This window comes from Pantherophis guttatus, chromosome 3 (assembly GCF_059756535.1).
Source record: "Pantherophis guttatus breed Tessera chromosome 3, ASM5975653v1, whole genome shotgun sequence".
Taxonomy (NCBI): domain Eukaryota; kingdom Metazoa; phylum Chordata; class Lepidosauria; order Squamata; family Colubridae; genus Pantherophis; species Pantherophis guttatus.
The window spans coordinates 165674693-165689435 of record NC_142065.1 but is presented as its reverse complement, the minus strand read 5'-3'; the positions used below and the strand labels follow the sequence as shown (position 1 = coordinate 165689435).

Sequence of the window (14743 nt, the reverse complement as noted above, 5' to 3'; positions counted from 1 at the left end):
TATGTTTTCAGTTACAATACATTCTTTGGATTCTTCAGCCAAAATTAATGGTAATCAGTGAAAGTGTTGACACTGCATTTGCTGTAAAAGAAAAGCTGACAACATGTTGGGAATAATAAACATTGAAAATAGAGGTGTCAATATAATGCCCTTATCCAAAGTGGTGCTAGAATATCTGGAATATTATGTGCACTTTTGGTTGCCCTGCCTCAAAAATCACAAAAGTTGAGCATCAAAAGATTAGGAGGGGCTGGACCAATTTCCTACAAAAAATTGTTATGACATTTGGCCCAGAAAGGAAGGGGATGTGACTGAAGTGTATTTGCCAAAATGCCTGACTTACTTCCTTCCTCCTGCTCTTCCTCCCCCCCCCCCCCCATGCATACAGGGAGGGAAGTTAGTTTACGCAGAACTAAGTCTCACTAAATTCAATGCTAGGATTTAAATCTAGCGAAAGGAGAGGTGTAAAAGAATTTGCCAAAATGCCTGACTTCCTTCCTCCCACGCTTTCTTCCCCCCCTCCCCCACCCAATACAGGGACACTGTTACTGAGCGGGCTTCTTCCCTCCCTCCCTCTCTTCCTTCAACCAGTTCGTTAACCAAGTCTGGAAGGGTCCAATAGCAGAGAATTTTTCCTTTCTTCCTTCTTCCATCCCTCTATCTACCCACCATAACGCATAACATGGCAACTAGCCATGTTTAAGGCTCCTTTAGAGGGGTGGAGTTCCCAAAAACAATGTCCATCTTGCTTTATTTTATTTTATTCCCCCCCTTCCCGCATAGTCTGGTCTCCAGTTCAGAAGAGGAACCAACTGCTCTCTGCAGTGTGATCAAGTGAAATGGCCTTTTATCTCTGCACCTGCCTTCCTTTCCTTTTTCACAGACACACACACAAAACCTTCGCTAAGCTCCACTCCTCTAGAGGAGCCTCAAACATGGCTAGTTGCCATGTTATGCTGTTATGGTGGGTAGATGGATGGATGGATGGATGGATGGGGGGTGGGGGAGAGGAAGGAAGGAAGGCATTTTGGCAAATTCTTTTACACCTCTCTCCTTTGGCTAGATTTCTATTACACCCCCTCTAGCCAATTGTTTGGCCAATTGTCACAGAGGGCAGAACACCTAGGACAAACCCTCTCTGCGAATGGGCCATGTCGAAGGGTCTGGGACGAAGAGGCCGGTGGCCCATTCCCCACAGCAAATGACTGGAGGCATGCCAGCTGAGGAGATAAGTCAGGGGGAGAATCGCCCGAGGAGAATGAAAAGTCAGAGACTAAAAGTCCTAGACCCAAGCTAATCAATAGTGGAGCTCTAAGAAAGCCAGATGATCAATGGGCATGTTCTGAGTTTCAAAACGTCTGGCTTTTCTTCCTCCTACCAAAGACCTTCTGGGGGTTCTTCACAAGAAGGGAGAAAGGAGAAAGGGAGGGAGAAAGAAAGAGAGGAGGGAGGGAAGGGTAAACCCTTTTACTCACACTTCATCCTCACTGGGGATATCCCAGGTGCACTGAGCTTGAGTTGAGAGCTTATTGAATAGCTGAGCAAGGATAGCTGAACTAGCTATCCTTGCTCAGGCTAAGCTACAAAACATTTCAAAACGTCTGACTTTTCTTCCTCTTACCAAAGACCTGGGGTTCTTCACAGAAAGGGAGAAAGGAGAAGGAGAAGGAGAAAAAAAGAGAGAAAAGAAAGAGAGAGACAAAGAAAGAAAGAAAAAGAAAAAGGAAGGGAGAAAGAAAACGCAGGTATCTCTTAACAGAGGCTTGAATTTGCCTGAAATTAGATCAAATCCTACATCACTTAACCCAATGTATCAGATTAAATTGTTATTGAATTATTTTTGGGATATATACTATATTCTCTTGTGTAATTTAGTGTAAATCTAGTCCATTATGTCTCAAAAGGGAGATCAAAAATCCAATTAGTGCCATGTAAATTCTGGAATCCCCAAAGACCTTTCCCATTGTATTTATTGAACAAATTTATATAGCTACCCAACTCATATACAGTGACATTCCTGTTCCTTTCATGTAGTTCTCAATGTGCTATTTTCTCCACCAAAATTCGATTATAAATAATATTACCACACATTACAGTTCTAATTTTGTGTATTTGTGCCAGTAATTTTCAGAAAAAGATTTATTCCTCTCTTACATAGTTATGTAGCTTCATATGTCAGTTTACTTTTACCATTAAAATTTTTTTGTTGCATTATATGACTGCAAAAGCCTTTTAGCAGTTTCATGTAACAGGAAATATCCAGTAACAATTTTGAAAGTAGTTGTCATAGCCACAAACATCCTCCCCCCCAAAAGAGAGAGAGAGAGAGAGAGAGAGAGAGAGAGAGAGAGAGAGAGAGAGAAGAAGAAGAAGAAGAAGAAGAAGAAGAAGAAGAAGAAGAAGAAGAAGAAGAAGAAGAAGGAAGGGAGAGAGAAAACTCTGTGCTATTATTTTTAATTGTTTCATTATTTATCATGTGTAAATATTTTACACTGTCCCTACACCTAGAGTGATTTTACTGCCTTTCTTTTGCCCAGGGCTACCACATATTTTTCAGGGATTTACATGCATTCAGTATAGTCCAGAGCATAAATATGTATTTATTTTGTACATCAGGTTGCATAAATCCATCTTAATATGCTATTCCTGGTATGATGTTTTGTATACATACAGAGAAAGAAGCACTCTTGTGATCTTTGACTTTTATGCTTGCTGTCAAACATCAGCCATAATATTAATTACTGTTTCGAACAATATGCACGAATGGCTATTTTATATGTGAAATTATGACTGAAATATTTCTGCACCTATATTGGTTCTCACTGTCAGGAAGTTTCTCCTTAGTTTTAGGAGAAAAACTAACCTCTCTTTGTTCAGTTTCCATCCATTGCTTCTTGTTTTGCCTTCTGGTGCTTTGGAAAATGCATACCTATACATTCTTTCTGACAGCCCCTTAAAAGCCTGATGCCTATCATACTCTTGGGCAAAGCATGTGAGGCATTTCCTCCTTTCAGTGGTACATGAAAGTACATCTATGGTATATAGATAATAAAGTTGAAAAAAGGTGAGCATCATTTTTACAGAACTATAGATACATTGAGGCTGAGTGTAACAAGGAATGGCTGGGAGGGGCCAGGCAAGGGACCCCTTGACGTGAAATTGAGTTGGCCATGCCCACCCAGTCACATGACCATGAAGCTACTCGTCACATGACCAAGCCATGCCCACAAAATAAGCCACGCCCACAGAACCGGTAGTAAAACTTTTTAGAACCTATCCCTGGGCTTAATGGCTTTGTCCTGGTTTGGATCTTGAGTGAGGGCTAATCCTATCATGTCCTGAGGGCCATGTCTTTTGTGTTGTAGATAAGCTGGCCCAGCCTTTGTCTTGTAGACAGGTTGGCACCAGAATATCTGCTTGGGGGTGGGGGGGCAGGGAGCTGAGGCTCCGAGTTTGCCTTTACAAACAATATTTTTCCTTTGGGGAAAATATAACATTCTACCTTTTTAAAATTTCCTAAAATATTTCATTTTCCTAGGAGAGGGGCAGCTGCTAACTTCCTACAAACAGAAGCCAGAATGAGGGGGAAAAACTTTTTTTTTAAAAAAAAAATCCAACTTATCACAGTATTTTAAATTTATAGATAGGCACTGGTTTATTTTACATTATCTGTTTTATTTTGTATTGACTTAATTTTCTTATGTTTAAATTTTTTGTTTCCCCCCCTCCCTTCTTGAAAAAAAAGTGAACGTTATTCCCTCGCCTCAAACTAAATGCTGTGAGGCACCTAGAGAAAAGATAAGTTTTTTTTCTTCTTCTTCGCCTTTGGCTCCATGGAGAGCTCTTCCCTTTTCTGTGTCTTGCATCGCAGAGCGAGCCGCTTGGCATCTTCAACTTGTTTTGTTCGTTATGGGGCAGTCAAATCACCCCACGAGGGCGTCGTAAACTTCACTCAGTCGGACTGCTTCTTCCTGCAAAAGAAACGAAACTCCTGCGACGGCTTTCGTTCTTCGTTTCCCCGCGGGTCCTTCTTCCTCTTTGCCTCGCCTGTTTAGTTCGGGCTGCCCTCGTTCGCTCCTCCCACTCTCCTCCCTCCCCCCCAATATTATGCAGGCCACGCCTCTTTCTCCTCAGCCCCTCCGTTCCTTTTCTCTGCTAAAACGAAACAATCTGACTTGCGTTCGGCCAAGACAGCGCCTGGCGGGACGGTCGCCGGTCGGCGCAACATGGCAGCGGCGCAAGGAAACCCCGACGGCACAATCCTAACGCTCTTCGTGTACGACCGGCGTCGGGACCAGTCAGATGACGCCGAAACAGTCCTTCGATGTCCTAAGGAAAACTATAGGAGATTCCTTAACGACGTCCGCTGGGTAACGTAACGGAGGGAGGCGAATTAAAATGCGGCGCCGTTAAGGGAACTGCGGCTCTGCTATCGCCGGCGGCGTCCCGTCACCCCCCCTCCCACCCACCCCTTCGTCCCGGTTCCCTTTTTTCGGGTCACGCAGCGCACCGGGAACGAGAATAGGAGCTTTTGGAGACATTGGGAAAGGGACAGCGAACGGTCAAGCTAGATAACGGAGGTCTTCAAACTTGGCAGCTTTAAGACTTGTGGACTTCAACTCCCACAATTCTCCAGCCAGCTATGCTATGCTATGCTATGCTATGCTATGCTATGCTATGCTATGCTATGCTGGCTGGAGAATTCTGGGAGTTGAAGTCTACAAGTCTTAAAAGCTGCCAAGTTTGAAGACCCCTGAGCTAGAAGTTCTTTTGACTACCGGAAGGGCGAGAATTTATAGCCGAGAGCAAGACGGCGGTAGCGGAGAGAAAATGAAGCTGCTACGTATTTTTTTCCCCTGTATGCCAGGAATGACTTACGAAACAGTTTAAGAAATGAATTTGAAATACTGTATGCTTTCTGTTTGCTATTAGGCTGCTTAGGTTGCCTTTTTTTTAAAAAAAAAAATCGTATCGATTGTGATCATCGTCTATATTTTTCCATCATGTGGTAATAACACTTGTTCTTGTTACATGCTCTTAATGATTAAAAATAATAATTTAGAAAAGTTGGCATGCAAACGTCATTAAAAACCCCGTTTTGTGACAGCCTAGCTCAGCTGTCATAAATGCACTTAAAGATAGACTCGCTCATGGTAAAGCTGTGCGGTTCAGTGAATTCCTAAATGAACGGAAGCAGATTCAATGTCTTATGTTGTAAAAAGCTAAACATGAAATCTTCCTGCAAATTGAGCGTATAGTCTTGTATCTGTGCAGTTGTTCACAGAATAAGATAACAACACTTGGGTTCCTAGTCAGTCTGCCTTTTGTAACATGTCTTTTGGCAGAATTTCTTTGGGCGATGTCTTTGAGTTAGCATTGACTCTTGGTGACTTCCTCCGCAAGTAAGTTGCCCGCAGTTGCTGTTTTCTTTGCAAGATTTCAGAAGTGACTTGTCACTGTCTTCTTCGTAGGTCTGAGAGAGAATGACTGGCCTAAGTTACTGAGCTGGTTTTGTACCTAAGGCAGGAATAAAACTCAAAGTCTCCTGGTTTCTAGCCTGGTTCCTTAACCATTACACCAAACTAGCTCTCTTGGCAGAGATAATAGTTTCCATGTTTCCTATAGTCTAACAATACTTTTTCTTCTGAAATGTTTAGTATAGTTTTATAATCACAATCTGTGTAGAAAATTTTAATGTTCTAATATTTTCCTTATTTTATATTTATTTTATAACTATCCTATATAGCTTGTCAGCAGCCCAGAGTCATCTTATAGGAGAGATGATGGGCGACATAAAAATGACTCTTCTCTCTTGCACATCTGTTTTCTTTATCAGTCTACCAAAATGTCAAGGTCAACTATAGTCAAAATCTTTTTCCCTTCTGCCACTAGATGGCACTGCAGACTAGCTTTCAATAGAACGCAGAAAGCTTTTTAAAATGATCTTCAAAGTTTTGTTTTGTCAGTTACCACCAGGGTGGCTAAAAATCAATGATTTTTTTTAAAAAATCAAAAAATCAGATTTTTTTTATTTAAATCGGATTTTTTTTAAATCAGATTTTTTTAATTTTTATTGAATTTATTTTAATAAAAAACTTGGGGTAAAAATCTATCGTAAGATAGTTTTCTATTTAAGACATAAATAATTTTGTTTATTCAGCATGAAATGGAGCTTAGTTATGTAGCATGAGGCTGTATATTCTGCAACACTGGGACTATCGGTGAGTCAACAGTGGGTCAAAGGAGTAGCAGAGATGACAGCTGCTGTTTAAAAATTATGATTTAAATCGAGTTGATTTAAATCAAGCCTTTTTACTAGTGATTTAAATCATGATTTAAATTGTGATTTAAATCAACTGGAATTAAATCAAATCCACCCTGGTTACCACCATTCCAACATTTCAATAGAAAAAGATTCAATCATTAATTTATTTAGTCCTAATTTCTTATTTTTAAGGAATTACTTTTCTTTTCTCAATCACAAAAAAAAAAATATAAGAGACAGGGAGTTTGCGATCCCCCTATGCTGACCAGTCAGTGCTCCTCTTGTTTATCATCCCTTCAGGATGACTTCGGTCACTTAGGATCCCCGGACTGCAGAGATATCGACGGGTCTTCAAGAGACCTTAAAGAACCCGTCTTGCCATTGCGACATTGGCCACACACCCCCTCTCAGAAATATCTTTAAAGACATTTCAGAACAAAGAAGTACAGATGGCATACTATACAAGTCCCTGTGTATGGGTCCTGTGTAATTTCTTCTACCTGTCTTGGAGAGGGGAAAATACTTCTCTAATTTGCCACAATAGTTATCCAATCTGGTGCTTTCAGTTAAATTGTATTTATTTCAGTAAAATAAATATCTCACCAGGAGATATTACTTAGTGATAATAATAACTATTAGAGTAGCATCATTAGCATAGCAATTACTATTTATGTTTCTTCCTCAACTTTTAAAATCATACTTATCTTGTAATCCAGCTGTGATAAACAGTTCTAATAGTATATGGAACTACCCGAGACTTTACTTGAAATCAGCAAACAGTTTAATGACATGTTTGCAAACAAGGGAACATGAGAAGTGAACAGCAATTACAGCATAGTCAATCAATTTATCACTCACACAAAACCCCACTTCCTCCCCCCTCCCTTTTTCCTGTTTCTTTCACAGCTCTTAGCCTAGTTACCTTTTGCTCTTCTACTTGCGGTTACAGATGGCATTTTGCGATTTTGACACTTCTAGTTTATTTGTCTGTAAAAGCTTATACTTTTCAAAACAGCTTATAATTCTATTTCTTATATAAAGCATTGCAGAAACAATACCCATTTTAGAAACAATAAAAACCCCATTTTGTTTTACATATAATGATTATATTGATTATGTATTTCTATCACAGCTTTTCTTAATATATATTCAGAATATAGATTGAATAAATAAAGAGAAAGCACGCTTCTTTGCCAGTCTGGAAAGCCTTTGCGGGAAATATTTTTTGGATCAGGATTCCAACAAGATATTCTTTAATGTTTTAAAATACCTGAATCCCATTCTCTCTATTAATCTAGAGATTTATCTTGTACTTATAGGAACTTGATATTTCCCCCACGGAAACTTTTGTTATTACAACAACTGATAGAAAACAAATAACAAGTGAAAATTTTGGTAAGTATACTGTATTTATAGTGACAAATCAATTTTATACCAAGATACTATTAATTAAATATTAAAGTTTTGCTACTATATTTCACCAATGTTTGTCTTGCAACAACTGCCATTTTTCTTTAAAGATTTTTTTTGGTTCTGAATTTAAAAACACCAAGAATATGGATCAAATGATCAGGATTTTAAAAAAAATCATAATAATGATATGAGAATTGAAAATTAGAATTTTTAAAAATAATATCAGTATAAACATTAATAGGAATGGTTTGGGATGCAAGTAAAGCTTTTATGACGTTATTTTATAAAATGTCATACTTAAAAATGAAGTAAAAAGAAAAAAGTGACAAAGAAATTCCCAAAGAAAGTAAATATCTTTTACAACAATTGTTGATGTGAACAGTAAAAGAATGGAAATAAAAATGAATTATGTAAAGCAAAAAATACCTCCTTTGAATTTGCATATAAACTACAGAAATTATTAGCATATCATTTAGAAAAGAAAAAGTTATTATATCTTCAAGAGGGAGATACTATATTAATGGATAATATGGCAATACAAAAAGCATTTTATCAGTATTGATTTTTACAGTCTGAGACTTAGAAGACACAAATATAGCATTAATATCTAAGAAAGACGAGCTTTGACTCAAGTTGGACCCGTGTCCCTCCTGGTTGGTACTGTCCTCCCGGGAGGTTACATGAGGCTGGCTCCAGGGGATTATAAATGCTTCCGTTTTTTGTTTTTTTTAAAATTTGATTTATATGCCGCCCTTCTCTGGAGACTCAGGGTGGCTTACAATGCGTTAAGCAATAGCCGTCATACTTTTGTATATTTATACAAAGTCATCTTATTGCCCCCACAAACTGGGTCCTCAATTTACCTACCTTAGAAAGGATGGAAGGCTGAGTCAACCTTGAGCCTGGGGAGATTCGAACTTGCAGTAATTGCAGGCAGCTGAATGTTAATAACAGGCTATTAGTCTGCTGCGCCACCAGGCTCTTCCTTGAGTGAGGGTGCCTTTCCCGCCACCTTGAAAGAGGCGGTGGTGAGGGCCCTCCTCAAGAAGCCTTCCCTGGATCAGGCTGAATTAGCTAACTACCGTCCGGTCTCCAACCTTCATTTTGTGGTGAAGGTTGTTGAGAGTGTGGGGGCACAACAGCTTCCCCGGCACCTGGATGAAGCTATCTATCTGGACCCGTACCAGTCGGGCTTCAAGCAGGGGTACAGCACAGAAACGGCTGGTCACGTTACTGGATGATCTGTGGAGGGTTCGGGACAGGGATTGCTCCTCTGTCCTGGTCCTATTAGATCTCTCAGCGGCTTTTGATGCCATCGACCATGGTTATCATGCTGCAGTGTTTGAGGGAGTTAGGAATAGGGGGCACCATCCTGCGGTGGTTCTCCTCCTTCCTCTCAGACCGTTCGCAGTTTGTGTTGGCAGGGGGGCAGAGGTCGACCTCAAGGCACCTCGCATGGGGAGTGCCGCAAGGGTCGGTCCTCTCGCCCCTTCTGTTCAACATTTATTGAAGCCGCTGGGTGAGATCATCCGTGGTTTTGGGGTGAGAGTCCATCAGTACGCTGATGACACTCAGCTGTACATCTCCACCCCAGACCACCCCAACGATGCCCTTGATGTGATGTCTCGCTGCCTGGAGGCCATGCGGGTCTGGATGGGGAGAAATAGGCTCAGACTCAACCCTTCCAAGACCGAGTGGCTGTGGCTTCCGGCGTCCCAATATAGTCAGCTGGTGCAATCGCTGACTATTGGGGGTAAATCTCTGCCCCCCCACAGAGAAGGCTCGCAATCTGGGCGTCCTCCTGGACGCACGGCTGTCTTTAGAAGAGCATATGACGGCCATGGCCAGGGGGGCTTTTTATCAGGTTCGCCTGATTCGCCAGTTGCAGTCCTTTCTGGACCGGGATGCCTTGCGCACGGTCACTCACACCCTTGTCACCTCCCGGCTGGACTATTGTAATGCTCTCTACATGGAGTTCCCTTTGAAAAGCACTTAGAGGCTCCAGCTGGTCCAGAATGCGGCCACGCAGGTGGTTATGGGCACAACCCCTTGTGCCCACGTGACACCCCTCCTGCGCGAGCTGCACTGACTCCCAGTGGTCTTCCGGGTGCGATTCAAGTTGTTGGTTACCACCTTTAAAGCGCTCCATGGCATAGGACTCGGGTACCTTCGAGACCGACTTCTGCCACCAACAGCCTCCCACCGGCCAGTTCGCTCCCACAGAGAGGGTCTCCTCAGGGTGCCATCAGCCAAGTTATGTCGGCTGGCGACACTCAGGGGGAGGGCCTTCTCTGTGGGAGCCCCTGCCCTGTGGAATGAACTACCCCCGGAAATGCGCAAGATCTCCGACCTCTGTATTTCGCTGTGCCCTCAAGACCCTGCTGTTCCGCCAAGCCGGGCTATCAATGTAATGACTTTTAAATTGGGTGTTTTAAATTTTGGGGGTTTTAAATCTGAGCCAAAATTATGTAATAATTTTAATTATTTTTAACTGATGTTTGTCTTTGTGTTTTTAATAGGCTGTACACCGCCCTGAGTCCATCGGGAGAAGGGCGGTATAGAAATAAATTTATTTATTTATTTATTTATTTATTTATTTATTTATTTATTTATTTATTTATTTATTTATTTATATATATATGTATGTATGTATGTATGTCACAAACTATAGACCAATATCATTAATAATGGTTATAAATTGTACTTTAAATGATTTTAGTTGGTGGATTAAAAATAATTTTACAAGAATTTATTCACAAAGCTCAATGTAAATTTTATTTTAAAGACAATGTTAGAATTATGCTGGTTATTCTAGAATAGCATAGTGAAAATTGCCAGTTAAAACCCAAATAAAAAGGTATTTTTCTCCTGAGTTTTTTTTAAAAATGTAGAAGAATATAAAGATAATCTTGATGAAAGAATGCAATCATTATTAAAAGAAAATAAAAAAACATTTCAGTCTTGGGAAAAGGAGAAAGAAACCAAAAGTAATTCTGTTAAAAATAATGAGGGAAGGCAGACTGATACTATGGTAGGCTTTCACAACTGGATTATACCAAAGAATAGAGTAGCATTCCTTGCTCTGTTTTCTGACCTCGCCTTTCTTGAAGGGATAGCAAAAATTAAATAAAACAATTTATATAAAGCCTTACACTTATTTTTTTTTAAAAAACCGCTCAGAAATTACTCAAGAAAAGAATAATTACGGGTATCCCTCACTTACTGACCACAACTGGAACTGTCAACTCCTTCACTGAGCTATGTGGTTATAAAGTGAAACATTACACGACCATTCCTGGTTTATAGCATCAGTTTCTCAGTTCCAGCTGCAATTATTAAATGAATCACCGCTAGTTGTAAGCATGACATCATATGATCGTGACTTGTGACTTCCTGCCAGTTTTTCCCCATTGAGAATGCTTTCTCTGAAGGTCACAAATGGCAATCCCATTAACCTGGGACACTGTAATTCTTGTAAATGTGTACTGGTTGCCATTCACCAAAATCACTATCATATGAGTTATGGGGATGCTGTGACAGCCAAAACTTCAAAGACCAATTGTAAGTCTGTTTTTCTGATGTTGTAACTTGGAACAATCTCTGAATGAATGGTCAGGAATAAGGTTTATCAGCATAATTAAAAATCTGTCATGTTTTGAACTAGCAACCTTCTACATGCTAAGCAAATATCACAGCCACTGTGCTATGCAAACTCTATTATTAATGAGAGGAATAGAATTAGAAAATATCAGAGTGGGTGGTAAGCATTGGCTTAGATCGAAGGGTCAATCCTTCTGCAAAGTAGCAGGTGATTTGCAGAGATCAGCTTAGAAGCTGAAGGGCTCTCTCCCAAGAGCAGGAGTACAGTAGTCCTCTATTTATGACTACATTTGAGACCAGAATTTCCATTCGTAAGCAAGATGGTGCTTCTGTGAGTGCTCAGTTTAGCAACCTTTTTTGCCATAGCTGTTAAGGGATTCACTGCAATTGTTAAGTGAATTGGGGTTGTTAAGGAAATCTGGCATCTCCCATTTGTCTTTGCTTGTTGAACACCAACTGGGAAGGTCATGAATGACAATCACATGACTTGGATGCTGCAACTGTTGTAAATCCATGCCAGTTGCCCAGCGCCCGATGGTTTACCATGTGACTGGGGGTGTATGTGCTGTGATGGTCATAAGTGCAAGGACCAGTTGTAAGTCACTTTTTTTTAGTGCCATTGTAACTTTGAATGGTCACTAAATGAATAGCTGTAAGTTGGCGACTACTTGCATTTAAGGTGGAAATAACAGAGAAAATTATTTTGGGAATGGAGGAGAAAAATGTGACTGAGATCACTTTAAATGTGAGTAAGGGAGTAATATGTGGCAATAGGGCAACTAGCAGATTGCAAAGTAGTATTGGAAACAAGCATTCACACTTTAAGAAATTAGTACATTTTAGTAATAAAATTTTCCTTACTTAAAGTTTCATGTGTATCTTGTAGATCAAATTGTTAAAGACAAGATGACTCTCTACTTACTACAAAGAGTTGATCAGTTACTCACTTCATCAACAAAGGAGCGCATTGAGTTTTTGCCACATTATAACACACTTCTGAAAAGTGGAACGTATGAATACTATGCCAGCAAAGGTCAAAATCCACTTCGTAAGTATTTAAAAATTAATAGTATATCTGGAAGTCAATGAGTGGTGCGGTGGACTGGAGATGGAGCTCTCGCCTCACAAGATAGATAGAGGCAGATATTTTTCTCTCTGGACACAATGAGAATATACCAGTATCTGCTGAACAAAACTTGGCGACAGGAAGGGCATCCTTCCTGTAAACACTCTCCTAGCTCCATTCAGTTGCCCAAACTCCACCCCACAAGGTATTATGGGGTAGTTAAAATAGGATGATGCTATCTGGAGGTCAATGCATTGTGTTTTGATTGTTTAATCAAGTGCTGTTGTTATAAATATTATCCTTAAAAGTGGCAGAATGAATGGAAGCTTTTGTTTTTCTTTTTCCGTGAAAGAGCAGATTTCTTTCTTTCTATTCTCTCTTGCTAGACCATCCTTGTCAACTGGGTTACTAAGCTTGACATGCCCTGCAGTTTGTGTTTTTTTATAATTCAGTTTTATTTATTTCAGGTCTGTTTCCCTTATGAAATTTCCATATGAAAGCCAAGAGCAGCGAAAGAACTAGAAGTTTCATATTTTTGTGTGTCTAATACTAAATAAATTATTTTATTTCAGACCTTTTGTCTAGAACCGTACATGTTGTGGCCCGCCGGCAGCCAGCAGAACTGGCAGCAGAGTCAGATAGTGAGGAGTTTGGGAAGGAACTTGGGCCAGTCCTGGGGGCTGGGGAAAACTCGAACAAGGGCTCTGCGTCAGAGGCAGAGAGGGAGCTAGACAGCAGCGAGACAGAGGAACAGCTGGAGCCCATTCCAGTGTGCACATGCGCAGAGCTGCCAGAAGACAAGAGCAATTAAGAAAGCAGGGTAGACTCGGGAGTAAGACCACACCTTGGAGATGATTGGCCCCTCCCATAGGACATAAAAGAGAAGCGAACGGGATGTGGGCATTTGCAGGAAGCAATTAGTTTATCTTGTTTCAAGATTGGAAAGTTCTGTTCGTGACTCTTAACGGACTCGGTGCCAAATTTGGCCTTGCTCTGCATTTGGAAATTGGTTCTCTGGCAGCGTTCCCAGTGAGATAAGGTGGGGGTTGATAAACATTCCTTTGAAAGACTGTTTGCCAAAGCCTTGTTGATTGTGAATGAATGGGATTTTCTGTCGTGTTAATAAAAGAGGTTTTACTGGGATTAAGACTTCGCTTCATGTTTTCTAAGGAAGCCTAGGTCAGAACAGTAGACAAAAGGGAGCATGATAAGTTTGTAAATAAGAGTTATGTTATTGTGTGCTGAATGAATTACAATTTTTTGTTTTTCTCATTTTCATATCATTACTCCCAACAGTAATGATATGAAAAGAAAAGTGAAGAAGAAATTATTCCTGGGACATATTAAACTAAGGATGTAAATCTACTACTACTTTTGTCAGATCATGTTGACTAATATAATCATTTGCCAGAATGAACAGAACCCCCCAAAGGGACTGTAACTATTTGAGTATTTTCTAACTCATAAGTTACAGTTATAAAAAAAAGTGTTGTGATACACTGCAACAATACTAAAATGCAGCATATGCAATGTTTGCAATTTAATTCCAAAAAGGTGATCTATAAGCATGAACTTGGCATTTGTCTATAACTTTTAAAGAATTGTATTTTTTTTCTTGAGATTATATTACTGTTTTTCATTTCCCCTGAAGCATATTTTTATAATCGGATCACAAGCCCTGCACAACCCTACTATGAAAACATGCATACATACATAGATATGAGAGAGAGAGGATATGTATACAACATACAGTTATTCAGGACCTGGGCCTCCGGCTGATGCTGTGCAATGCCAGGTCCGTGGTAAATAAGCCCCCCCTCATTTACGATCTTATTCAAGAGGGGGGAGCGGACCTGGCGGGTATTACGGAGACCTGGTTGGGCCCGGAGGGAGGTGTCCCTCTGGTTGAGATGTGCCCACCAGGCTTCAGAGCATTCCATCAGCCGAGGGCCCAGGGGAGGGGCGGGGGGGTGGCGGTTATTATTAAAGAGGGTCTTGGTCTGAGGGAGACCACTGTGCCACAGATTGCTGGATGTGAGTCCCTCTTTGTGAGATGGGGTCATGGGGTTCAGATGGGCTTGCTGCTTACATACCTGGCTCCCTGCCGCGTGGCAATGGCCCTGCCCAAGCTACTCGACATGATAGCCATGGTGGCAGTTGATACACCGAGGCTTATGGTCATGGGTGATTTCAACCTGCCGTCCGTTGGTGAAACGTCGGAGATGGCTCGGGAGTTCATGGCTTCCATGACAGCCATGGACCTGACCCAGTTAGTTCATGGCCCCACTCACAGGGGGGGACACATGCTGGACCTGATTTTTGTCTCTGGCCAGTGGTTGAGTGGTCTTATTATAGGGGATATAGACATGAAACCCTTGTCATGGTCAGATCACTCACTC

At 40.8% G+C, this 14743-nt stretch overlaps 1 protein-coding gene across 2 annotated transcripts in view; it reads left to right on the top strand.

The window, feature by feature from the left end:
• Positions 1-4106: 4106 nt before the first annotated feature.
• Positions 4107-14743, top strand: part of SMCHD1 (structural maintenance of chromosomes flexible hinge domain containing 1) — a 97043-nt gene continuing 86406 nt past the window's right edge. Inside the window, exons 1-3 of one of the 2 annotated variants that reach the window (XM_034429546.3) lie at positions 4107-4370; positions 7585-7660; positions 12165-12326. In XM_034429546.3, coding sequence (XP_034285437.2) covers positions 4227-4370; positions 7585-7660; positions 12165-12326 — 382 coding nt within the window. In that variant the 5' untranslated portion in view covers positions 4107-4226. The remainder of the gene's footprint in view (positions 4371-7584; positions 7661-12164; positions 12327-14743) is intronic. The other variant, XM_034429547.3, reaches the window with a different exon arrangement.